At 41.5% G+C, this 27,077-nt stretch overlaps 1 protein-coding gene across 1 annotated transcript in view; it reads right to left on the bottom strand.

Moving 5' to 3' along the window:
• LOC128792413 (cytosolic carboxypeptidase 6-like) overlaps window positions 1-27,077 on the bottom strand; it is a 163,472-nt gene that overhangs the window by 72,051 nt on the left and 64,344 nt on the right. Inside the window, exon 4 of the mRNA XM_053950822.1 lies at window positions 2,932-3,084. Within this exon, the coding sequence (XP_053806797.1) occupies window positions 2,932-3,084 (153 nt within the window). The remainder of the gene's footprint in view (window positions 1-2,931; window positions 3,085-27,077) is intronic.

The following is a 27,077-nucleotide window of genomic DNA, read 5'->3' as shown; positions in this document are numbered from 1 at the left end:
ACCAGTTCACAGTCTAAAGGGAAAAAAAAAAAAGAAACCAAACTGACTGGATCAGGCCAAGTACCTCTGGCTGGTCTTTATCCTTTAACTAAAAAGAAAAGCAATCTTTGCAAAGTGGTAAAGCCACCGAAGAACAGCTGCAGTTGTTTCTTTTAAATGAACCAGAGAGAACAGATGGTCTCCTCTCATACTGTCATAAAGGTCAAAATTAGCCACTTCTAAGACTAGCAGGTTCTTGAAATGCTCAAATGCTTGTGTCTGGTCCTTATGACTAATCCACTCTCCCAAACAAGAAAGGTCAAATGAAGAACATCCCTACAAAAACTACAACTACTCCAAGCCATGGCTGATGTGTAATGCACTCAGACATGGTGTCAACAGCTGCTCCTAAAATGCAATGAGTCAGCCTTTCAAGAGAGCATGTCAGCTTTCACTGTTAGAGCTTTCACATGGATTACATTTACTTCCCAGCGTTTGAAAATATCCTTCTTAAGCATAGAAAATATAAAATGTTTTCCTTACACATTTTGTCTCTTTTGCCCAGGCAGCTGCCCAAGAATGTCTCATGTATTTATCTGGGAGCAAAACATCCTAGCCCTTCTTCCACTTTCCTTTTCACATGCTGACAGCTAAACCAAAGCCAGGCCTGTGCTTTCTGAAGTCACGTACAAATGAGGAATTCCTGGTCCCTTTCACAACTTATGCCTCTGAACCACAGTCAGTCTTCCAGAGAGCTGTGGGTTCATGTGTTTTGCCCAACAGACAGGGCACAGAGACACTGGGTGACTCTCCTTTGGTCCTGTAACAGGCGTGTGGGTACAAATCCCCTATCCATCCCCTACTCTAATCACCAATATCCCTTGGATACTGTCATTTCAATAAAAAGGCCTATTGGGAATGACAGGTGAAGAAAGCAGCCCAGGCATGAAATGCACTCTAAAGTATATTAATAGAAGGTTGCCAGACGAAACGGCACAAGGCATTTGATCGCATCATCTTAGGCTTGTTGTTCATGCCCCTTTGCATCTGGCTGTGTGATTCCTGCCAGATTCTTGGCTGGAGGAGCAGAGGAGGATTTGCCTGCCTTCCCTAACCCGTGCTGGGCTCAGCTGCAATCATGCAGAGCACTGAAAGAAATCCCTTTGAGTTGGGATTCATTCCGAACATGTAAAACCCAAATGACTGCTTCTCCAAAGTGAATCCCATTTCACAGCAAGTAGGTTATTAGTGTGGAACTCCATACAAGTAGCCTGCATTCAAAAGCCCTCTGCATTATTAATAGAAGATGAGCTTTTGACATCAAAGGAGAACCATTATGTATGCTAAACGGTGGCAAAAATTGTACCCGCACTTCAAACCTTTTCAGCGCTTTGTCCCTTGTAAATCAATCAAGGTTGACAGATGCTTTAAGGAGAGTAATCTTTTCAATGATACTGTCAATGGATAACATAATGGAACATTGTCTCTGTGCTGTGTGAAGACATGGAGCTAGTCAATTATGGACAACACTTCATGCAGCCGCCAGTTTTCACTTGAAGTGCTGCTGTTGAAGTATTATAATCCCAACAAATGGCCGCAGCAGCATACAATGTAAATGAGACCTCCTGAAGCTTTGGAAAATTCATTAGTAACAACAGTGGTCCATTCCCACACTTTCAAACACCAGCCTGGTAATGTTAACGATGCACTTCCCCCCTTCCCTTTGAGCAAGCAGTAGGGCATATTTACATACACTATTTTAAGTCTTCAGCACATTTCCCCCCCCATTTTGGATTCCTTTCCTCTCCTCATCTGATATTTCCAACGAGTCGCATAATCCACATGTCTGGAGGCTGGAAACAAGAAAACAGACCTTCCTACCTGGGGACACGTCATCTCTACACACATGTCAGACACCTTGTGGCCGTCCCTTTTTCCAACACTTCTGTCTGCTCAGCTGCCCTGGGAAGAATGGCCTGGATGGATGGCAGGGGAAAAGCTTCCAGCCTCAAGAGACCAGTGAGATGTCAGGGGGAAGTTGAATGCACCCAGTGCCAGCAGCACCTAGGTAGAACTCTGCTCAAGAGTCAAAAGGGAGACTGTGCTGTTTATTTAGCTATTGGCTTCTATTTCCTACATCATCTTCTCAAAGATTTTCCCTTTGTCAACGAAGGCTTGTGCTAAGAGGAACACTTAATCTCCCACAGCAGCAGAGAGAAATCCCACACTTGAGCACAGAATCTCTAAACTCCTGTCAATTGCAGGTTTTCATTGCTATGATCTGTGTGTGAATGCCCCTTACCCCTCATGTGTTTTTGAAACAACCAGGTGCAGACCAGAAACTCGATCACTGAGGTCTCCTTGGGTAAGAACAAGCTGTTCCTTGAACCCAACTTCCCCTTTCCCACTCTCCAAGCTGTAAGTATTGGGCCATTGAAAATCCTCTTGCAGAACAGTTTTCTATGGTAATATCAAAGAATTTCAAAATTATAAATTCCCTTTGCCACAACTTTCAACAGATGTTATCTAACCTTTTCTTTCAACCTAATTAATTTTATTTCTATTTGCTAGCATATTGTAATTTAGAGTATACAAATAAAATATTTGACAAATTAATATAAACACTGGAACAATAAAGTTGATCCACTTGATCAAAAGACAAAAGATATGAGAAAAACAGGGTGTGCCAGTAATTCAGAACCAAAGGTTATTAAACAGAAGATGAAAAACCTGGTTTTGTTCATGTGTCTGATGACATATATAAAATCACAACTTACCAGTGCTGGATAATGCAAGAATAAGAAGGAAGATGGTAGCTAATAATAAATTTTTTAAGTAGGCTTTTATTAATACTGAAATAAAATTCACTCAATCAAATAAAGCCAGAGATTTATTATAAAGACAAAAAAAATATAAAAACTAGGAAAAAATAATAAAGAAAAACTGCCTTACATAAGAGAAGTCTTCAGCATTCTGACAGAGTAGCTTGGGAAAAACAGCCTGTCGCTGAAATCTTTCCTCATCTTCAAAGATGTTCCCATACATGAAGCCATTCATCATGGTGGAGTGGGCATGGATGTCGATATAGAACTCCAGGTTAATCTTCTGTTGAGGAAAAACAACAACAACAAAACATTCAGCACGAGATAAATCATAACTGAGTTATGCAGGTGAAGCCTCCCATAAATCCAGCCCTGCCATTCTTGAACCCATCCATGGTGCCAGCATCAGGGAACCACGCTGAAGATCTCACTGTGATGCACACAACCATTCCTACCTCTCTGTGGGGGCATGTGAAATACAACAAAGGACCATGACAGACGTTTGTTTACCTTTTTTTGAGAATATTGGAACATTTTGCACAGGACACTGTGCAAAATAGAGCCAAACCATCCTTCATTGTGATACAGGGCTTACTGCCAGTGATAAAAATATGCACCTTCCAGTTCTAGAGCACAACTATTTGGGCATAGCTTTGCCATCTCTGCACAGTTCTGCGTTGAATTATGCAGATGTTCCCTTCTGCCAGGTGAAACAGGCTCAAAATTGTGTAAAAAAGACTCCAGTATTTCCTGTGCAGTTTATTTCTGTGTATAAGGAGAAATACTGCAAAATATTTTGTCTTCCTCTCCTTTCTGGCAGTAACTCAACAGAACAACTCTCCAAAGCAAGTGCCTGGAATAGCTCTCTGCTTGTAGCTCCCTACAGGATTCTGCACAAACTCTTGCTTTAAAAGAAGACAGCAGGATCCCCTAGCACAGAAGTGCCTGCTCTGCCCATATCCTTCCCATGGCCTCAGTGGGAAAGAGGGAATATTCACCTGGATCCCTACACACAGTACCATCAGCAGCACTGTCCAGCACTAAAGAGTGATACCAGAGCAGATGCCACTGCATTACCCTGTTTCCCCAAATTCTTACAGCTTCTGGACCTGAACAAATGACATGACAAGCCCATCCCTGCCACCTGGCCAGCACGGGGCCATTGGGGCTGTCCTGGTGCCCAGATCTCAGATGTCCTTGCCTCAACAGAGGGCTGGAGAAGAGCTCTGCTGGCAGCACGATGCTCATGGTGCTTCTCCCTGCACTGAAGTACAGCAGGAAGCTCTGCAGCCCCAAGCCTCTCCTGCACACAAAGCTTGCTGGGCTGCTGGAGAACACCGAGCTATGGGGCAGTGCAGTGTGACAGGAAGGCAGGGTTGGGTTGTGCAGCTCATGTGACAGCAGGGTCAGCTCTTCTAGAGCCTCTGATGGGGGGAGAACATCATTTGGTATGTGACACTAATATAATACAGATTTACTTTCCCCTGGCAGAAAACCAGTGTATAATACACAGCGACTGCTTAGTTTAATTAAACAGCCAAGAGAGAGTAATAATGTATCTTATTAAGCTTCTGCTATGCTAAAATGTTAGCTAATGCAATATCAATATCTGACCATGCTTCATAGGAAAGGGAACATTTGATTGTGTTTGACTCTAATACAATAAATTGTTTGCTCCTGCCAAAACATTCTGCTGTGCTGTAGAGGACCAGCCCTGCAATAAAGCACACAGCTGCTATTTGGAGATACAGCACTGAGGAGAAAGATTAGCATTGACAGGATGAAACACCACACAGGATTTTCTTCCTCTCCAAGCATACAGAAATTAAAAACCAAGATTAAGTAATACTATTTTCATGAGATAATTTCCCCATCACAAACAGAATTTGATGAGATCAGATGCACGCTGGCATATCACCATAAAACAGAACATGTTGTAGAGTCTCAAAACAGTGATTTGATGAAGTGAGCAGATAATCTAGTTAAACTGGGTATTTGTAAAGCATGAATGTCCTTCACACAGAAGTCAGTGACCTAAGTCATACTTATTTTAGAACAACCAGACAGAATTCTTTATAGGAACATAGTTACTAACATAAAATAATCAAGAAGCACAGTGAGATATATAACAATGGACTAGAATAATTTGTGACTTAAGAAAAATAAAATTGCTGGTGTAACCTGCAGGATTTGTGGTATGTCATGGTGTACTTACTCATTCATAGTTTTCAAGTTGTTTCCAAAAGAACGTGGCCACAAACAGAGATGCAGAGGCACAGATTACTAAGATAATTTTCCACAGGCTATCCAGCAAGAAATTCACCTGCAGAACACAAGTGACCTGAGCCTCAGCTCAGTATTCAATTATCAAGTTATCCTGTCTAACACAGTGTCACTGGAGTATTTTCTAAACTCACCTAGGACCTTCACTCAAAAAAAAATGTTGGTATAAGTGTCACAGAGAATATTAGAAAGTCTCCTGCTGTGCTGAAATTTCCTTGAAGATCTTTTTTGTTCACCAAAACCATTTTCAAATAATCTGGTAGCAATGGTTATTTGTGAGGGAACAGTGTCCTTCACAGATGTCCCCTTCACCTAAAGATTAAGCTTCCAGATCCCTTATTTGGAAGCTGTGGCATTAAACAGGTAGCTCATCACCCAAACAAGTGTTCAAAAACATTTTTCAAGTCATCTATTTCAAGATAATTAAAAAGTAATTTCTTAAGTTAGCCCACAATGACTATTTAACTGGTTTTTTTTTTTTCTGGTCTTTGCTCCATAGCCTCCAAATGAACGTATAAAAATCTCTATTTCACATATTCCTGTGCACTAAATTTAGTCCAAACTTGCAACTGTCCATCCTATTCAGCATGTTTTTAAACATTGCTAGAGTAATTGCTAGTTAGATGTACCACTTCCAGACACTGCTGTGTGTGAGCAGAAAAGCATTTCAGTGTTTCCCATTTCTCCTCACATTCATTACTTTATCAAAGGGAAACATGTTCAGCATTCTCCATTACAGAACAAAATAATTCAGTGCATTGTTGATATAACACATGAGTTCCTAATGGAAAAAGTCCTCTTATTCCCAAACACAAAGTTATTGTGGCCTTAAAATGGACAATAACAGCCCAGTCACTGGGACATTAACAGTTTGCCACCTCGTGCCTCAAGTGGTAGACCAAGCAGCAGACAATTTGTTGGCACTCAAGCTTCACAAGAATTATGCTATGCTCCTGAACAATAGTGGTATTTCTGCTTCCTCTTTAGATTCATAGATATTCGTAGGTGCTTTACATGTAGGAACTGTTTCCCCCACTGCCACACAACAAACTGGAGCAGGAAAATAAAGTTTTCTATTTCAGTTGAGGTTCTCTGGAAGATTTTGACATAATTAACTAATCTCCAGCAATTCAGGTAGGATCACAGAATTAACATTTTATGAAATATATAATGTCACCTACTGATGGCAATTTCAGCAAAGTCAGCAGAGAGGTGACCTCCTGAAATTGTTGCTCTTGGAGATAGGAGAACTTTAGTGGGAGAATGAAGTAAATAAACATACGTTTGCATTTACATGAGCACATACAAACACACTTAACCCTCTGCTATCTGCTGTCATACCCCCGGAGTATCTGCCAGTATCTACACACCACAACCCACCCCCATCAGGGCTTCTCTTGCTGCAGCACCTGCAAGTGAGAGAGGGAATAAATTTAGGTGTGGTTCAAAGTCTCATAGTCACATTTTCTATAGCCTTTATGCAGAAAATAATGAATAACTAGACTCAAATGGCTTTGGATGCCACAGCTGCCTTCTGAGAGACTTACCAGTTACATCCTACAATGTGATATTAAACTCATCATTTTCTGCTTTAGAGGTAGAATGCAAAACGATTCAGATGCCTTATAAAAGTCATCATGCAATTTAATTCTCTCAAGTGTCTTTTCTTTGTGCTTACAAGCAGTGGCAGAGTTTTCCTCTCTCACACTGTTTCTTAAGTAAAGCTGTAATTACCTGGATGACCCAGGTTACAGAGCTCCAGAAAACAAAGGCAGATTTGGTCTTTCTTTTTTCTGAGTCTCAAAACAGAAATCACTTACTAGACTGACAGAGACAATGATTGAACCCCACTTCTTTGGAAAGAAAATATTCTCTTCCTTGAAAAGAATGGTTTTTATCTCTTCTTGCCACTTACTATATAAACCTAGCATAAATAAACAAGCAAAAGAATTTCTGCTCTAAAGTTCATTTGAATCCCTATTGTTGTGACATGCATTTTCCTACTGAGTCAGTCTGAAGTTTCTGGCAGAGAAATGGATATATATACATATAAAATTTATACATATAAATTAGGGGGTGGTGAAAATGAAAGAAATCATGAATTAAGAAAAAAGAACTCGTATTGTAAAGAGAGGAAATAGATAAAGTATTACAGAAGCTGGTTCATGATGGCACAGAAGGTTTTGAGAAAATATATTCTCACTTGTCTGCATTTTTATTTCCTTCACTGAATGCCTTTTGGAAGGTTAGTAATTAAAGAGTGAAAGGAAAGAACTATGTTAATAGTTAGTGCTGATGTAACCAAACTAAGACTTTGAACAGTGCAATTATGATTCTTAAGAAAACAGAGGTTTAATAAATAAATAGATAGAAGTCACTAAATGCTGTAATAAAAGGATAAATGTGCACTGAGCCCAGAACATGAGCCACTAGAGAGACAAGTGATGCAGGAAGAAGCCGGCTCTGTCCACCAGCTGTCACTTCAATATGGATTTTATTAATTCTTGAGCATAGCAATTGGTTTAGAGAGAGAGGCATCCAAAAGCCTTCTCCACTCCAATATTTCATATAGGGGATGGGATAAACTACTTGCAATGTTTTATACAAACTACTAAAACCATGGATTGTCATTTGTCACAAGGAAGGGAAGAGCCTCCAGGCAGAGTTTGTGCTCTTGCTGCTAAACCACTGTTTGGAGTAAATGGACATTCAACAGCTGGCTCAGCAGATGGAGTTTGCCCCTTTTCATTCAGAAGACATTCAGAAATTCCCAGTAGAATGGCTTCTTTGACGCTTCCTCAGGTATCTCTCTGAAGAAAAATTCCTCAAAAGAATCCCTCAAAAGAAAATTCTGCACGTGTCTCTAAGACATCCCTTTTGACATAAACACATTGTGACCTCAGGATTAGTTATTTTGGCAATGCTTGCAGTGGTGACACCAGAAAACACAGGAGCACAATGTGATCCTAAGGAAAATTAAGGAAAACTGACCATTCAGCATCACATGGCCAGCAGTCCACATTCAGCTACAAAGCACCATTCCTTCCCCTTTCGGCCCAATTGAATTGTGCCTGGTGCTTTCAATTGTTCTTTGGAGATGTGTGACACTTGTCTCCTTCTGGCTTTCCAAGGGAGGTGGGATTCAAACTGTCTGGATATAGTACACACATTTTCAAACTTGAAATGCCTGCACATTTGGATGTCTGGTAAGATGAATTTTACCCAAATTACTTTTCTTAGCTCCACCTTCTTACCTTCTCCCCATATTTCCCCTGACACCCTAAAAAAACATTAAATTCTTCCACATTTTCCTCTGCTATCCTTTATATAAATTTTGACAAGTTAGTCCTACAGAATAATCCTCATTTTTTTCAGACAATGCAAGCCACACCTTATGACAGGCATTATTTCAGATTTATGCCACTCCCCTTTTGTAACCATAGGGACAACATCCTTCTCTTTCCATTCATCATCTCACAGACCACCTGCTCATTCACCTCTGTAAACACCATGGCAACAACAGCATTTATTTACACAAGAAATTAATAGTAGGAAAGGGAGTTACTATTTTTAAAAACCTTAAGCAAAAAAAGGTTTCCTCACCTTGCTTCCAGAGAAAGGAACATGCCAGTTTAGAACCACTCTTGTTGTCACTGATATGAAGCACAAAAGACAATTTTGCTTTTTCTGTAGACATCTTTACAGTCTGACAATGTCTTTTAAATGTCCCTGCAGAAGCAGCTTGCCAACACTGATGTGCCACTAACTCTGCATGACCTTCTAGCAACTCTTCATAACACTTCAAGCATTTTTTTCAGAACATTTCAATGATATTCCAGGAGCTGTTGTCTCTCAGAATGAACCACTCCAACCCAATTGCTATTCAAAAGTAACTATTTACCAACCCTGTTTCATGGCAAATAATGATAAATAATGATACCTCTTGATGGTAGGAGTAACCTGGCATGACTCCCTAGAGCCTCAAGTGCTTGGAGAAGAGACCTCTGTCTATAGTTCAGCAAAAGGATGGAAGGCCATCAGTACTGCTTTCCTGCCTGCCTTAAAAAGTAAGGGATGCTTTTTTCCATGGAAGAACAGGAACTTGAACCCTACTCTGGTGTGCCCATCAGTTGCCCCAAAAGGAGCTAAACTCAGAGTCCTGGCCTCAGAGTGGGAGGTCAGCAACATGCATATTCTGATCCTGGCTTGTTATCTGCTTGCTTCTCTCACCTGCCAGTGCAGATAACAACACCTCCTGAGGATTAGCTGACGTTTGGAAAGCACTTTGAAGATATAAAGCATCCCAGTGCATGCGAGTTAAGTGTTAATTCATCTGCCGGGCCGATTCGCTGTGACCCCTCTGCAGAGACGTCCAGTTAATGTCAGCTCTGGCAGGTTTTGCAGTCAGGCACCTGTTCACCAGCCCCTGGACTGAAGCCAGCAATTCACACAGGACACAGAAGAGCTGTCAGATGGCAGCAGCATTTGGTCATGACAGGCCTGAATTGGATTTGAAAGGGTGACCTGGAGGTGAAAGGCTCTATCAAGAAGCCACTTCTGTCCAAATGCATATTAAATTAGAGAGGTTCCAAAGAGACAATGTTAAGACCCAGATCAAGTTTAGGCAAGACTTTTGGCTCAGCTGCATGGACAATTCTTGTATAATTTTTACTCTAAATGATTATGACCAGAAAATATACTCTTATGGATTTAGGGTCTGACCTCAAGCCAAAACTAGAAGCGTGAGTCTGAAGGACAGTCCTTGTTCTGTCTCCTCCTTCCTGTATCCCTCATATGAAGCAAACATGCACATACACTCAGCACCATTGTTTTTTGACCTTCATAATTTCTGAAATCTTTCCTTGCCTGAATTATTAGAAAAAACTGCAGTGGGACTGAACAGGGTCTTGGGGCATTACCTCATCCCAAGCTTTACTGGTTTTACTGGGCTCTGCCCATCTCTGCCCACTCGTGTGCCACCAGCAGATGACCCACAGAACAAGCTTTAGAAATCCTACCTTGCTCACTCCTCGGCTGCTGAACAGCATTGGCTCTACAGAAAGAGGGCTCTTCAGAAAAGACAAGTGGCAAAAGAATCAAGAGCTTTTTAGAAGAGGGCAGAAATCCTACTATAAAAGAGAATAAAAGAAAGAATAAAAGAAAGAAAGCAAGAGGGAAAGAGAGAGTAAAGGAAAGGCAGAGAGAAGCTGAGGCAGTAACTGTTACTTATTGCCTTATAATTAAAGCAAAAAAATTAGGTTATGAAACAGAAATATCTAAATGACCATGTTTTCACTGGATAATTAAATTTAGCTCTGGTCTGGTTGTGAAGGTTCTCTCAGCTGAAATGCTCCCAGTGGCTGTACTGAAGGTTTTAGCACGCCTTGCTGCTGTTCCTTAGACAGCCACTTGCTTGCTGTGTGACAATACACAAGTCCTTTAATATCTCCAGGCATCATTAATTGCTGCTTATATGCCTGCAACTATAGTAAGGTCAAGAATTCCTGTTCAACTATTCACTTCATAGCAGTATTAATAGCTTTGTGTTTTACCACTAACTTTTAATTATACCTCTGCAGAACCCTTGAACCAAGGAGCACAGACTTTACAAGTACATAAATAACGCCCAAAGACATTGCCTGCTTCTCCTCTAATTACAAAGGCAAAGAGTGGTAGAGTAAAAACAATGGCTAGGAGTTATGGCTCCCTGTCCCCTAATTTCCTAGGAACTCTTGCAGTTGGACAAATTGTGTGTAGGCAAATCAAACTCTTTAACTACCAGTTTCTCTAGTCTCTCAAATAATATATATCGTTATTCACTATTTCTTACTAAATAAGTAGCAGCTGGCAGAATATAAAGTCATCAGGCAGAAGACCAAAGGCAAACAAAATGAAGTGTTTTTTAAATTAGCTTATACAACTGCAGTGCTGACTGCCACCAGATTTTGGCCAAAATACAGGTGAACAGAAAGATCAATTAGATAAATTCAAAGAAAAATTATGTTACTACACTCCAAGCAGTGAACACAACTCCTTGAACATCAAATCCCAAATTACACATTATCAGAAGCCTTGCTCTCTTCTTAGTCTATCCCTTAGCATCTGTAATAAGATTCTGAGACAAATAGACCTTGGGTTTGATGCAGCATCACTGTTCTTATTTTCCAGTTACAGCTTAATTTATAGTGCAAAATGAGACTTCTGTAGTTCTTAAAAAGGTAAAGTGTTGATTGGTGGTGAAAAGTATGTGTATTTCTACAGTTTAAGCTAAATCTCTAAAAAGGGATTAGACAAATTACTCTCAGGTAGATCCTGATCTATATAAAGCTTTCAGCTCAACAAGCTCTAAAACAATGAGAACTATAAGCTGGACATCAAAGGTAAAGGTCCATTTTACAGATGTAAAATATTTTAAAGAGGCCCCTGAATTTTCCCACCTATCCAGAAAACCGGATTAGTTGGACTTTTTAGAGGACCTTACAGGTCCTCCAGGGTTACTTTTATTTTAGATCTGCGCGTAGCAAGAAGCAAAAAACCATACCTGGATGGCAACTGCAAACCTGCTCAGTCAGGTGGGAGGAAACAACACTACCTGTGTCACTCAGAGGTTAGGTGGGCCTCCATTTGCTTGAGAAGACAGGAAGGCTGTGGATGGACATTGTGCACATGCTTTAGCAGGGGACTTACAGCTGAAAGCCAAACCAACTCTTTCTGTTCACCCTCCCGGCACAGCCTGGCCACAGGCAGGAGCTGTCCATGGTCATTAGTTTTACTCTGTTCCCTTGCAGGCTGACTCTTTCTTTTTTCCTTCCTTGTGCTCAGGGTGAGCAGCAAGCACATCGAGGAAGAGATAAAAGTGAAAGCTGATAAACAGGAACACAACGACACTGAAAGAGATTAGGGACTGTACAGCAGACATAAATGCTGAGGGGAGGGATGGCATGCAAATACCAAACAGGATTGACCCTGGTGTTGTCTTGCTGACCCATGATTCATCCACAATGGGAAGAGCAGCTTTTCTTGGGTTTGTCCTACTCAGAGACAGCTCAGCATAACATTTTGCACCAAACTGTGAGATGTTTTCTCTGAGCTTTACATCTAGCAGTATTTATGGTCTACACAGTGCTATAAAAGCTAAAATGTAATGCACATTTTGGAAGGGTCTGCTATTACAACTGAAAGCACAACATATCACACCTTTTCCAGGGCATTTTACCAGCATCAGTTGTATATGAAACTTTTTTCTCCAAAATTCCCCTATTCCTACTTGGCCAAGAGGTGTCCTGGGCTGCACCAAAAGCAGTGTGGCCAGCAGGCAAGGGAGGTGATTCTTCCCCTGTACCCTGCTCTTGAGACCTCACCTGGAGTGCTCTGTACAGTTCTGGGGCCCCCAACATGAAAATGACCCAGAACTGCAGGAGTAAGTCCAGAGGAGACCACGAAGATGCTCAGAGGGATGGAGTACCTCTCCCATGAAAACAGGTTGAGAGAGCTGGGATTGCTCAGCCAGGAGAAGGAAAGCCTCCAGGGAGGACTTATAGCACCTTCCAGTACCTCCCTAGGATGACAAGAAAGCTGGAGAGGGACTTTTGACAAGGATGTGTAGTGCAAGGACAGGGGAGAATGGCTCAGACTTAGAGGGCAGGTTTTGATTAGATACTAGGAAAAAATTCTTTACTGTGAGGGTGGCGAGGCCCCGGCACAGGTTGCCCAGAGATGCTGTGGATGCTCCATCCCTGGGAGTGTCCAAGACCAGGCTGGATGGGGCCTGAGCAACCTGGTCCAGTGGAAGGTGTCCCTGCTTATGGCAGGGTACAGGAATGAGGTGATTTTTAAGGTTCCTTTCAACCCAAAGCATTCTGTGGTTCTGTGGTATTACTGCAGGCAATAATGTCACCTTGTGCTCCTCCTGTCAGACCAGAGAGCAGGACACATAACTGTGCATATAAGTAGAGTCACAACATCTTAAAGACAATGTCACACCTGCAAGCACATCCTGGGGACTACTATTTTTTAGTGTTTCAAACAGAAAGAATATTCAGTTCTTGCAGAAGATCAGGGGACTCAAGATTCAGCACAGTGCTGTAGAAAATAAGTGACAATCTCAAGAGGGCCCACCAGGGCATACCTAACAAAGGTATGGTAGGACTCAGAAGAAGAATATTTCCTAGCCTAGACAGCAGCAGCTGACCCACATGATCAATGGTTGACTTAGAGATTTAGGCAGTTCCTGCATGCTTTTCCCTCTCTATGTGTATATATTCACCTTTGTAAGGATGTAAATGTGGAAAAATGCATCTTTAAGTACAAATATTTTGAACTTTTCTCCTCTGTAGCTGTAACAGCTGTCTGTAATGGACAACAAAGCAATTTGCTCTGAACTGTAAATAAATCAGACCAACATTTAATCCTTGCTCTCTTAAATGTTGCATTGTCACTGATGGTTTTCAGGTTGGGCATTGTGGACAATATTGTGATTTAACCCTCCCAGGCAGATAAGCCCCACAGAGCCACTCACTCCCTCTGAAGTGGACTGGAGAAGAGAATCAGGAGGATGAAAGGGAAGAAACAAGGTTTGCTCTCTTATTCCAACCACAGACCACACAGCAAGGCAGAAACCAACTCCACTCCAAGCAGCAAAGCCTCGCACAAAACTTTGGCAGACAACTCATGGGCAAAGCAAACTTTTGGTGAACTTGCTGTGTTTTTCCATAGTTTCCCTGACAGTTTCCTCTTCTCCACACTCCCACACACCACACTGTGAGTCGCAGAAAGTCCAGAGCTGTACTTTAACTTTGGATTTCTCTGAAGGAAGGAGGTTGCTGCTATCTCTGATGGTTGGAACCTGATCCTGTCATCATTAACTTTCTCAGAGACTCTTCATTTGCTGAATATTGGTCTGTAATAAGAAGGAGGAAGGATAGGCATTTTTATAGCAATTACCTGCCAACAGATTTCAATTCTTTATCCCTTCAAAATCCCACATCTGTCCATGTCTCCAGGCACTAGTGGAAGAAGCTCTGCATTAGTTATTTTTATTATCAACATAAAAATCTTTCCATTTATTTATTTATTAAGGAGAAAAAAACAGCTATCTACAAAACTCAGTTCATTTTGTCCTTAGGCAGACATTTAAAGCTGTCTGCCAATGTCTTTTCTTAATAAAAAAAATAACCTAAAGTCTTTATTACACTCTGTGTAACAAAATACAACCAGCTACATTCACCCAGCTGAGACATGCACCATCCATCTATCAGAAAAGACTGTTGTCACTGGAAGAGGAAACATCTGCTAAAGAAGGTGGTCCTATCCTATACCTGAACCTGGCCACTGATGGTGCACCAGCCAAACCCCCCCAAAAAAACCATTTTGAGGTTAGGTCTTTGCTTTTGCCTCTTATACTGTGATATGATGAAGGCTGAAAAATACAGCCCAAACTACTTCTGTACCTTGCACAAATACCCCTTGGAACATCATGTGAGGACATGGTAGGTGATGCATCTTCTGTCCAAAATTTTGTGGCCTATATCACAGGGATATATCCCCATATCCCTGAAAAGCAGGAAGGATTTGGAGCCCTGGCTGGGATATGTGGCAGAGCTGCTGCCTGCTTTCTTTCTAGGCTAGTGAGTGGCATGTTAAACCCAAACAACACATCTTAGACTGACACAAGATGAAGCACATTAGGCAGATGGCATGTTTTTTCTGCACAAGCCAGTGCCAGAGTATTTCCTCCTAATGATCTTCTGTTCTTGTTCTCACAGCAAAATTAGTTTGAAAGCAAAGAGAAACAGCAACAAAAAAAAAGTATGTAGCATGATGAGAGCAAAGATTACTATGTGGGAAAATATCAACAAGAGCAGGGTTTTGTTCTTTCAATTCCATGGCTTTTATTTATATATATATATCTATATTGTTTATGAAAACAAACACCCTATTTTGTCAGACTTGAAAAGTCAAAATTTACATTTAAATGGAGACATTTAGCTGGGGTTTTTTTCTCTCTATCATCTCTTGAATGCAGAGTACAAAAGATTAAAAACTCTCAATTTTCCTAAATGGACAGATAACAGGTGAACTTTGCATTCTGAGAGCTATTCATTTAGTGAACAATGTTCAACTCAGCAAAGACCAAAGCCCAGCTGATCAAGGGGAAAAGAGCACTGGCTACTAGGCCTGACACAGATTTGCTCAACAGCTGAGACCAGGAGAAGCTGTGATCCCATTGTGTACTGTTCCCAAGGAGGAAATTATGCCATATACAGCTCCCTGAGGGCAACACCTCCATTTCCAGATGTACAGCGGATCACTATCCAACCAAAAATCGCTGCAATTTTAGAGATTGCAGTGCTACAATAGCCCTGGTTTCATTGCCAGAACTACTGCAGATGTTTAAAATGTGAGGTGGTCTGCTTGTAAGAGAAAATGAGAAGACTTAAACCAAGTCCATAATTGCATGGCATTAAAGCCATTGTAAAATATAAAAGTGGACGCAAATACTGTGATGACCCTTAAAGCTTGCTACCAATTACCTCCCTTTAATTTTTTTTTTTTCTTTTCTTTTTTCTTGTTTACTTCCTGGCCAGGAAAATAATTACTGATTTTAAGCAAGGAGTCTGTCAAACAAGGACAAGTGCAAGCAATGTGCTCAGATAATGCCATCCTAGTTCATGGAAAGGTGCAGTAGCAGCTCATTCAATTCTGGGCTGCATTTCTCCTCTCTGGCTTTTGCTAACATAGAGATAATCCACAGTGTTAAAAGGACACACAATCAAAATGATAACCTCACGTTCTTTAAAACAAGGGTTAACCAAAGATCCAACCAGCCCTTTGTAGGGTCTGATTTTTAAATGCTTTTAACAGTTTCTCATGTCTTACACTGAGTGAAATGCATCTATAAAACCCCACCAACAAACAAAAAAAATCCCCAACCACCTTCCCCTCCCCCCCCCGAAAAAAAAACCCCAAAACCACTTCTTCCCCCCCCCCCCCGAAAAAAAACTTTTAAAAAACCCCATAAAACTACCCAAGAATAGTAATAATTGTTTGGAAAAGGCACATACACAAAATCTAAATGCCTGGGAGGCAAATGTGCTATCACTCCATACCCAGCAGTAGGAAATTACTGACTCACTCTTTTAAAAAATTTGCAAACAGTGTTTCTAGACTCCCAGGACCAGAAGATATCCTAGTCACATTCCTACTGGGACATGTAGTCTGATGTTCACTCATCATCTCATTGGTCCCTCTACCTTTGGAGAGTTTCTGTTACTCTCACAAACTGCACAAGAATCCATTGTTTAAGCAACAAATGCTGCCAGATTTTCTAGCAGTTCCCAACTTAAAAGCATTATGAAAAAAAAAAATACAAGAGAATGGAATATGTTAAAGCAATTGATTCTGAATTTAAGCCTTATCCTGAGATTAAAAGGATTTTGACTGAGCCAGCAGGACAGACATCACAATATATGAAGAACTGTGTCTCGGTTTTCTCCTCAAACAACCAGGAGCATCTGGGAGTATTTGGTTCTGTCTGGAGCACTGACTTGACTGGTATCCATGTGGTACTAATCCAAATAGTCTGAGGAGTCTGCACAAGAAATAGATGAGCAGTGCCTCCTTTCCCAAACACACCTCTCTACAGCTGTGTCCATCCCTGTGGTTCCTTTACCCCAAACAGGAAGCAGAGCATTAAGTTATTGCTGAGATCACTATGCCATTACTACAGCTGCTGCAATGATGTGTCTGGACACAGTCTTACCACAGCCAAAAAGCAGGAGGTTTTTACTTCAGACAACCCTTAGGATAAGATTTCAGCCTCCAAGTGATATCAGCTTGATTCAACCCTGAGTTCTCGTGAAAATATCACAGGATTCAATGAAACATCCCCTTTCGCTGCCATTTCCTACCATGACCTGTTCTAACAATGCTACACAAAGGTCGGTTTGATGGGCATATCATAGGTAAGCAGTGATGACAGAGTTTATCAGATACCAAAGGCCACTAAAACATACTCCTGACTCTGCCTCTCTAGGAGTTTTTCAATCAGTGGTCCCAGACTTGGCACATAATTATCTCAGCTGCTGGAAACATGAAACCTTCTGTGTTACCTTCAAGCCCCAGCAAGAATTAGCAGGCTCTTGAATTAACCCTGAATCTTACCAAAGGGAAGAGCTGAGTAATGTATTGAAACAGGCAGTGCTAACTGGCTGCAGAGTGTGAACTTTGGGACAGAACAGGGCCAATAAAGATAAAATACAGACCCCTTCCTCCTGCTCGTCCTGCTGAGGGCTGGACAGGGCTCAGCCAGCTGCTCTGCTCCTGCAAGGTATGGCAACAGAGCCCAAAGAGCCAGGCACCAACTAAAGCAGAATTACATCTCATGCTGAACACCTAACATCTCTGGAATGGCTTCTCTGCTCTGAAGAAGCATCTTCTGGGCTGGCTGGGTGACCACTGGGTGACCACTGGGTCTGTGTGACACTTCTCTGAGTTACCTGAAACACTTTTATTTAAACTAGGTATTCCCAATTTTTTGTGGTTTTGTGCAGCAAAAAAAAAAAAAAAAAAAAAAAAAAAAAAAAAAAAAAAAAAAAAAAAATTCTCGTATTCTTTTCAATAACCAATTTGTGGGGAAAAGGACTTTTAGAAATATTATACAAAGAAGAATAAGCTCAGCACACAACTGCAGTCAGGTCCCTCATGGAAAGTGGTCCAACCTGAAGGTCCTTGACACTATCCCAACTTTTTAGCAGAGTACTCCATGTCTTTACATCCACAAATTTCCCTGCACAGGACAGATCTTCCTCACATAACACTTCCTTTTCCTCCACCCATCCCAAAATAACCCCACAAGCCAGCAACCTACAGCTTTATGTGCAATAATTTGACAACATTGCAGTCTTAATCTGCAGCTGGGAAGCAGAGACATAAAGGACAGCACCAGTGAAGAGAAGCAAAGCACCATTCAAGCCTGATTCTTCTTCTGTGCCAACATGATGAATTCATACTCAAACCACCACAACTAAAACTGTGCTGGGCTGCTCACCTGGAAAAACCAATACATACCAAGATACCATGTTCTGAGTGTTGTTTTGGTTTTTTATGAGTTTGGTTTGTTCTGTTTTTTTGGTTGTTTTGTTTGTTTTCTTTTCTTTTTGTCTTTTCTTCTTCTGATTAATAGGTTTTGTTCTTTGTGGTGAGGGAATTTTTTGATTTGTTTTCAAGGGCTCTCCAGGTTCCAGTAAATGACACTGGGTTGTGTATAAAGCTGTGGCATTTTATTCTCTAATACCAGGAAATTAATATGCACACATTTTTCAGTTTTTTTATCTTGTGAATACAAAGACTGAATCAAAGCATCAAAAAGAAAGAAAGTGGGCTTTTTTTTTCTTGCCTAAGTTTTCTGAGACTCAATAATATTGTCAGTTTCTCTTTCTCTCCTGCTTCTATTTTGTCTTAAGGCTCTGCATCTTGGAAGACTGTGAAGCTGCTGTGTGATTTTTATCTCCATGATTAAAGTGTTACACTTTATTGAGCTCTTTGCATCAGCACCAAAATCTGCAATGCAGGATTTTACGTAACCCTTCATTTTCTCCTCACACCATTACTGTTATTAACCTGGTCGCAATAAACAGAAAATACAGCTCAGCTCATGATGTACTCCTGATTTTTTTTTGTGTGTGTGTTTGTGTGTGTGTGCGTAACAGAAAAGGAAAAAGAAGAAGAATAGAAATGAAAGGACCTCTACCCTGTGAAAGACTAGGAATGGATGCATAAACTTGTCTTTTCCTTAAAGAACAATCTCAGCCTTTCAGAGTTAAAAGAAGTACTGTGCTGGAGATTCTGCATGTAAGGATTTCTTCCAAAATAAAAGATCAAAGCATAACATCCAAACTATTTCCAAATTCTCTAACTCATTATTATTCATCATTGGACTTCTGAAATGGAAGGTTTGATTGATATCCTATTTTTGGATGTTGCACGTTTCTTTGTTTAAATGACAAAGAACATGAGATCTGCCAAGAGGACACCAATAAGGGTTTGGAAAGCAGCTGAGGAGCTGGATGTGCCAGCCCAGGCCACCTTCCTACTCCATCAGTGGGTGGAACCTGCATGTTTCACAGACACAAGATCTCTGAGTTCCCAGGAAAACAGAACTGTGTGAGTTAAATATCCAAATGTGTAGGAATCTGGGTTACTGACAGAGTCTCTTTTTGCTGAGGCATAAGAGACCTGCAGGTTGTGGAGCAGAGAAATCTAGATGTGTAAGCAAGACTACAGGAGCCATGAAAAAAGAGATGGGTAATCCATGAACAGATGGTCACCAAAACTTGATCGAAGCCTAATGGGGGAGAGAGAAGGAAAGGCAATGTGGGGAACCTGGCATGTCCCAGAGAGAGCCTTCAGAGGCAAAGTCAGTTTGGGTATGGCCTGGCAGAAATGCTTCAGGAGCTTAGGCATCATCTTCAAAATAAAACAATTAGGAGGCCAGGCTTCCTAGACTTGCTCTTCCCTTTAGATAACAGAAGCTCTCCTTTTGCAGTCCTGAAATGCTGGAGGTGGGGGATGGGGGATATCCTAAAAACCTGTGCCAAGCTGTCTTCACTCAGGTGCTGCAGGTCCATGAACTGCACTGTGCTGCCACAGCAGCCCAAGGCACTTCCTCCCAGGAGTGGTCAGGAAAATCAGCACAGAGTGAGCCCAGTGGCGCTGCTATAGCTTACCCTGAAAAGTTCTGTTATTTTTGAAGGATTGTTTTGTTTTTTAACCCAAGAGAAATATTTTAGAAAGCTCACCAAGCTTTTGCCCCCTGCTTATGTGGGTTCCTGCTCTTTACTCATGCTATTTATTTTGTACTTGCTCTTTACTCAGTTTACTACAGTTTGAAATATAGCAGAACATTTTTCAGTTCGTCAGTGTGTTGTTTGCTGTCAAGGAGACAAAATGTTACTACTTTCCTCTGGAGAAGCTTAGGACATGATGGATGAAATGTCACAAATAATTAGACTTTTCTTATGAATTACATTTTTTAAACTTCTGTTTGCATGTCAGCAGGTATGTTACGGATAGGCTGCACTGAAGGACCTGGGGAAATTTTAGTTCTCTGGGAACAGCAGCAATGTAATATCTGATAAGCCAGCTGAGACAAACTTTAAAAACTTCTACTATAGCAATCTGGGGCTATGAAAGATCTGAGTTCAGTGCAGAATCAAAAAGGTCTGATCCAGCTCCTGAAGAGCATGGACATGATTAGGGATTTAAAGATTGCTCGACACAGTCTGACCTAAAGTCCATCCTCTGCAGTGTCTGGTTTCTGACGGTGATGTTTTGTGGCACAGTTAAGCCCTACATGATACGACACCCAGTGATAATCTAAATAACTATCAGGCTTGGAGGAAATAAAAACTGCAGTTCACTTTCACACTTTGAGCAGAGATGTACTGTAGATAGGCAGATACTCAGATTGCATAAAATTATCTAGGAGACAGACAAGAACAAACCCTCCAACTCTGAACTCTCCCTGGATAGCTGGTCTACACTTTATGGGCTGGGCATACACCAATGAACAACCCCAAATACCTGAGCATGCTGAAAAATCTGCACAAAACAGTCACAGGTATTCACACACTGCATCTTCTTTAGGGTTTATATGAGTTTAGAGATCTCTCATCATTTTAATCTCTAAGTTTATAAACGGTCAGTTGTTACAGCAGTAAACACTGGATCAAACATAAAGCTGCAGCTGAATTACTGCTTTGAAATCCAGCATCACATGCAATGACTTTAAATTGCTTGCTTTGCTAGAAAGGCTGAAAGAATGCGAAGCTGTGACACTCTAAATCACACTAATCAATGATGTAAATCTCAACTGTATGAATGTATCAATAATGAGGAATGCTCCAGGGGAAAAAAAGTGGGGAACTGCACACCTTTAAGATCTCCCTTCCATAACCAACTTATTCTCATATGTTGTAGAATCATCAAGAAAATATAAAGACTAATAATGATGTGCCAAAATTTACTTAACCCCCTTGACATGGAAATAAAGTCTTATTTTATCTATGGGGGGAAAAAAGGTCTCTCACATGTTATTTGCTAAGCAATCTCAACTGATTAGGAATGATTCAATTAAAATGGAAGTGTTGCAGTGAATGACATAAAAAGCATCACTGAAATTTTCTCAGGAGATTTGAAATGTTATTTTTAATGCTAAAGATAAACTGTATACACAGAAATGTTTGAAGGGGAAGGGGAGCCATGAAGTTCCAATGTTCATAAACAGAACACAGCTTGTTTAGGGCATCACAGTATTTCAGATAAATATTACAGATATTGGTATTATCAAAATGGGGCCTGGGAAAATAGTTTTCAAATACCAGGAAAGGGGGGGGGGGGGGGGAAACACACCTCCCAAACCCTTTTTTTCTTCTTACTCAGAAAACAAAGCTGTGATCATCGACTCATCTCTAAGGATCATAAAACAACAAAAGAAAATTGCCTCCCAATGCAATGGCTAACATGATGAGAGGGAAAAGAGGGAGCTTGAGTAGCTTCTTGACTGTGTTGCTTCCTCCCAGCAACAGCTAATGAGATTCCCTGCCAAGGTGGGACCTGCCACACATCCTCTACATCAAAGGGGATCTGGAGGATATTCTCTTGCCTTTGACTACCATGCTGCCTAGTGCAGTAGAAAGCCACATCTGAAAGTCCCCATGACCCCCCAAAGTCACGTATTGCTCTCCGAGGAGCTTGGAAGCTGATAAAACCCATAATTGAGCCCTTGTTTTGCTGCTTCATTAACACTTGTATTCCAACAGCTGTGTGCAGCTTTATCAGAGAGAGAGGTGGTTGCATCTCTGCCTTCCTCAGTCAGGCCCATCATAACTTACACGGTGTAATCACTCTCCATCCTTCCTCTTCCATCACACTGCAGCTAGGGGAAGCTCAGGAACACTGTCAGATTTCCTGTAGTGAAATCACAGAGCCACTCCCATGGTGGGTTTCCAACCTGTTAATTTACTGTTCCACGTGCTACAAGCCAGTCCCAGTGGGGCAAGGCTCAGTTGGCACCACAGACACCCGTGGCTGCTGTTCAACGTGCCTGTGCTCCCTATGGCCCTTTCTAGCTGGTCTTGAAACACTCCATGAATTGACTCAGTGGGCAGGGTCACGCTGCAGCCTAGCAACCAAAGCCCACGGGGAAAAGAACCTGCCCAAGGTCACACAGGATGAGAGGAAAAGCCAACCCGTGCTTTCGATTTCTGTCCATTATGCTGCTGCTCTTGTTTTGGAGGGTTAGGGAGAGGCTCCAGGTGCTGAACTGAAACCTTTTCCATGTTAGACCCTGTTCCCAAGCAGAGTGGAGGTGGAGGTTGTAATGACAAAAATGACATGGAGATGGGAGGTCGCTCATTCTCTTTCTCTTCTACTTCTTCTGGGTAAGTATTTCATTTAGGGGAGACAGGAGACCTTCGTAGTCAAGTACAGCTTCTACCACTGATCAATGCAGGCAGAGGAAACAGAAAGAAGCTGGTTTTCAGGGAAACTATTCAACAACCTTGCTATTTGCTGCACTTTACACCAGGAACCTTGCTTCCTTCATTTTGGGGCAGAGATATAAAGAAGCATTCCAACACAAAGGCATAATTTTGGCTCTGTTCCACTCGACTGGATATAAGGATGCAGCATCAGCTGCCTGGGAACATAGCTCCCAGTACTCTGATATTTTTTGGATTTCTCTGGTTGGGTCCCAAGTCACTGTGCTCATTTATCACACATTGAAGATTGTTGTTTCCTAATACTTCTGCTACAGGGAATACTTCAGGAGGCCCTGCCTCCACCATTCCCAAGCCAGCAGAAACAAAAGGGGCAGAAGCTTCCATCTTATGAAATGACATGGGCATTGATTTCTCAGTTCTGACATGGGCTTGGCATTTGACCTTCAAAAAATCATCCAGTTCCCCTCAGCTCTCACTCTTATAATGGGCATGGCAGAAACCAGTTTGTCCAGTCTCCATAAATCACCATCTCCTCATGAAAGACACTTTTCTGTAGTGCCCAGTAGTGGAAATTCAATGGGATGCTGTACCATATATAGCCTGCCATTACACACACCTGAACACTCTTGTGCTCCAGGGTGGAAGTGCAAGAATTATTGGTAAAAGGAACATCCAGAAAAATGTTATTTGAAATGGTGCTGTTTACTTAAGAAATTATCCCTACTTTGTATTTAATATTTCATACCTAAGGTTCAATCAATGCAGGAAATTCTCCTTCTATTCTTGTATCTCAACAATAATGATGCAAAAGGTCATACAACATATCATCAATAAAATACTGTCTCTTGAAAATCAGTTTTCAGATAGTCAAATTATTTTTGAAATAGAAGTGTCATTCTTTAACCCTGACAGGAAGTTAGAGGCACAACATTCAGTTTCCATTTAAAAATCAGAGTGTAAAAGGGTAGGGGAAAAAAAAGCCCCAAAAATCACTAACACAAATGTCATTCAGGCCTGGCAAAAAGGAACACAGAGATTAAATATTACCCTTTATAGTTTGCAACCCAAACAGAAGATCACTGAGCTAGAGCATGACAACAAAATCTATTGCACATATGTAAACTAGCCAGTCAAATGTCCAGCTCTCTCCAGGCTGGAAAAAATAACCAAAGGAAAAAGAAACAACAAAAAAATCAACTGAAACAACTGAAAGAACAGTTGTTTTCAGAACAACTGAAAGAAGAAGTAACACTTCAAAAACCTTTCTGTTTCAACTACATATAATAAGCTGTTCCTGATACTGGGGAAAATCTGAGGGCTAGATTTTTTTTTTTTTTCCTTTAATGTGAGATTTTTACTCTGACAATTTATCCTTAATGTTACTTGAACATAGGTTACTCTACCTGCGCACCAAAATATACTGGCTTGGAGTTTAATTTTTGAGACACTAACATTACATTTTCCCAAGAAATGGTTGCTCTTCTCCTGAATTTGATGGCTCATTGAGCTTCCAGGTAAGAGCTGGTTTTATAGGGATGTATCTGTACATTCTTTACAGTCCTGATAAAACTGCCTGGCCAGCCAGAGCACTCCTTGCATGGGGAACTTTTGGTAGGGGTAGGTTAATCTATGTGACCTCCATAGTTCATCTGAAACTGCTGCACAACTTTCTAAAGAGCCATCTTTATTTCCTCCTCATCCGCTCCTCCGTGTCTGAGTGACTCCCAGCACACACTTTCTCAAGGATAGATGGATCAAACACAGAGGTGAGCATAAACACATTTCTTCCTGTGAAAACATTTGCAGTGGTATAGATAAAGACTCAAGGCTGCCCACTAACACTCACAGTCCCCTGTGTACCAGCCCCAGTGCAAAGCCGTGTAAATGTGCAAACACAATGATTGCACTTCAGCAGAAGTATTTCTATTCCCACAAGAAATACAATCCAGCTGCTGGGATGGGCTTTTTATTAGCAGGGATCTGTCATTTCCAGTAATGAAAATAATTTCTATGTTCTCTGAAAGGACGAGAAGATACCATTCATTCCAGGTTAAAGTCTTTTTCCTGTATGCTAATGTGTTTGATTTTTAAGATGATGATGGGTAGTCTGTCAAAGTTACTTCAATGTGGAGCAAAGGGGTAGCTCCACACTGCTTGTAAGCCCTTCCTTCCCCATCCTCTGAAGCAGCATTAATCAGAACTGCTGCCTAAACCATGGAACATTCTGTAACTCTACCCAGCCTTCTTCCCAGCCCTTAACACCTCCTCTCCTCTTCCCCCCCACCCCATCAGTGCTGCTCCCCCAGCACAAATTGCCACACATCTGTACAAAGGACAGGCAGAAGAATAAGGTGACAGTTCTTTAAGGAAAGAATAAAAATGCAAATTAACAAACACCAAATTTGCTGTAAACATTAAATACTTCAGACATGAAACCTTCTGCGCTACAAGAGTGCTTTCAGCATTATCTATTCACAGCAGTTCCTCTGCTCCTGAGGGTCATAAACACTGAGAGATGGAGCCAGCAAAAAAGCTCTAGTTGAAATTCAGCTCACAGCAAAAGCAATTTCCGAGTGTGCAAAGTGCTGTCAGCAGGCCTGATGTTTGTGTATGAAATATAGACAATATGACTGGCCCATCGGCAGTCACTGTCAGCCTGATGGATGGGGCCTGAAAAGAAGTAAAGCGGCTGCCGTTAGGGCCCAGTCTATCAGATGCCTGATGGAGATTCGGGGGCTTAATAGAGGTAAAAGTTTCTTCTAATCGGACAAAATTTCCAGCGGTGATCACAAAGAAAATAAAAGGGATAGCGATCTGATACGAGGGCACAAGCAAGGCTTCCCCTCCTCAGCACAAAACAGAAGAGGAAAGAGATGCATTCTCAATACAGAGGAAAATTGGTATCTTTGTTCTTGGATCTCAACTGTCCCGGAACAGACAGGACAGCCCTACGGCTCACTGTGTGCACAAGCATCTTCGGGTGTTCCCCCCTGCCCACTCTCCTGGCAAAATGAAAACATCGCTCTGATGCCCTTCACAGCTACCTGTTGCTGTGACAGAGGGGGGACTGATGGACACAGCACCACACCCATGCAGAAATATTTGTGAAACAGCCAGTTCTAATGTCCTCGCTCCTTTAACCATTTGGAAACCAAAGTTCCCGCTATTTCCTTTTTTCTTTTGCCCCCAAGGTTGTTATGTGGGTAAAACTTCACGTGTAGTATGTGTGGGCCATCTGCAATAAAAACACAGAGGGCTAAACTGCACATCCTAGCTCATGCTATGGGGCCCTTACCTCATGATGCCCCTCAGGCAGAAAAAGCTGAGACCTTAGAAAAAAGGCATGGCATGGGTCAGGGCACTTGTGATGGTTCAGTTATTAGTACTTGTGCCAAGAAACCATGAAAATCAAAAGACTCTGTTGAAAAAACGCTGACCACTTCAATAAATATAGAGAGCAATTAGAAATGAGCTTGTGCTTCAAAGTCCACAAACCAGTCTGCAGCCAAACTGTATCAATTTTGAAAATAAATAAACCAAAAATAAGCTTTGATCCATCCCTATTTGCAAAGGCAGAGAAAGGCTGACAGCTCGTGATGTTTGCCTCCCTTCAGGTATGTGAGAAGGCAAGTTCACGGCATAGAGAAAGGCAGAATTATTGCAGGTTTTCATTCCAAAACAGGACTGCCAAGCAGAAGAAATTTCCATGTTTAATGCTTAAATTTCTTAAGCCAAACCACCATAAGAACTGAGGCAAAATGCAGAACAGGAAATTAAAATTGCGCACAAATGGAAAACTACCCCAGGTCTGCTTCTGGAGATATATTTCTACAAGAAACCATAGCTTAAGAAAACCCTTTCTTTTCACTGGGACTTTACACTTTTCACCCATCTTTACAGGCTCTTCCTTGATCAGAAATAAAGCAAAGAGTGGCTGCTGGGGGTATTTGGAGACTTCAAAAATTATAATTTCTTTGCACTAGTGTTTAAATAGCTCTCCAACAGGAGAAGCAGCAAACTTTTCAATACCCTAAATGGTGATATTCATGAAAATGGACCCAGGTGCTCAAGAGCCTGAAGTACACTTGATTAGTTCCTTCCTGACCTTCCAAACATACAACCTACTGGTTCTCTCACCTCAGGCATGATCTCTACAGCTGGAGATTTTCTTCCCTGGAAAACCTCTCCCCAAAGACATCCATCCCTGCTCTCAGGCTGGCAGCTGGTCTTCACACACTAAACCCATCAGTGCTTCTATGATATTCTGTGGGGCTTTTCCTCTGGAACCCAGTTTATTCTGCCCCAGACTCAGCTGGAAATGCTACATCCCTGTCGTGGTTTGACATGGAAGTGAATTTTTCCAGGAAGTTGGGTCAAACCAATCAGTGGTCAGGTTTGGATATTGGCACCTGGAGTGACCACTGAAAGTATGGACACGCCTCTGAGAACACAGGGGGTTCAAAGTAAGAACTCCCAGGAGAACTCTCACTTT

The sequence above is a fragment of the Vidua chalybeata genome, chromosome 9, assembly GCF_026979565.1.
Source record: "Vidua chalybeata isolate OUT-0048 chromosome 9, bVidCha1 merged haplotype, whole genome shotgun sequence".
Taxonomy (NCBI): Eukaryota; Metazoa; Chordata; class Aves; order Passeriformes; family Viduidae; genus Vidua; species Vidua chalybeata.
Note: the sequence above shows the minus strand (reverse complement) of the source record. Positions and strands in the feature narration are given on the sequence as shown.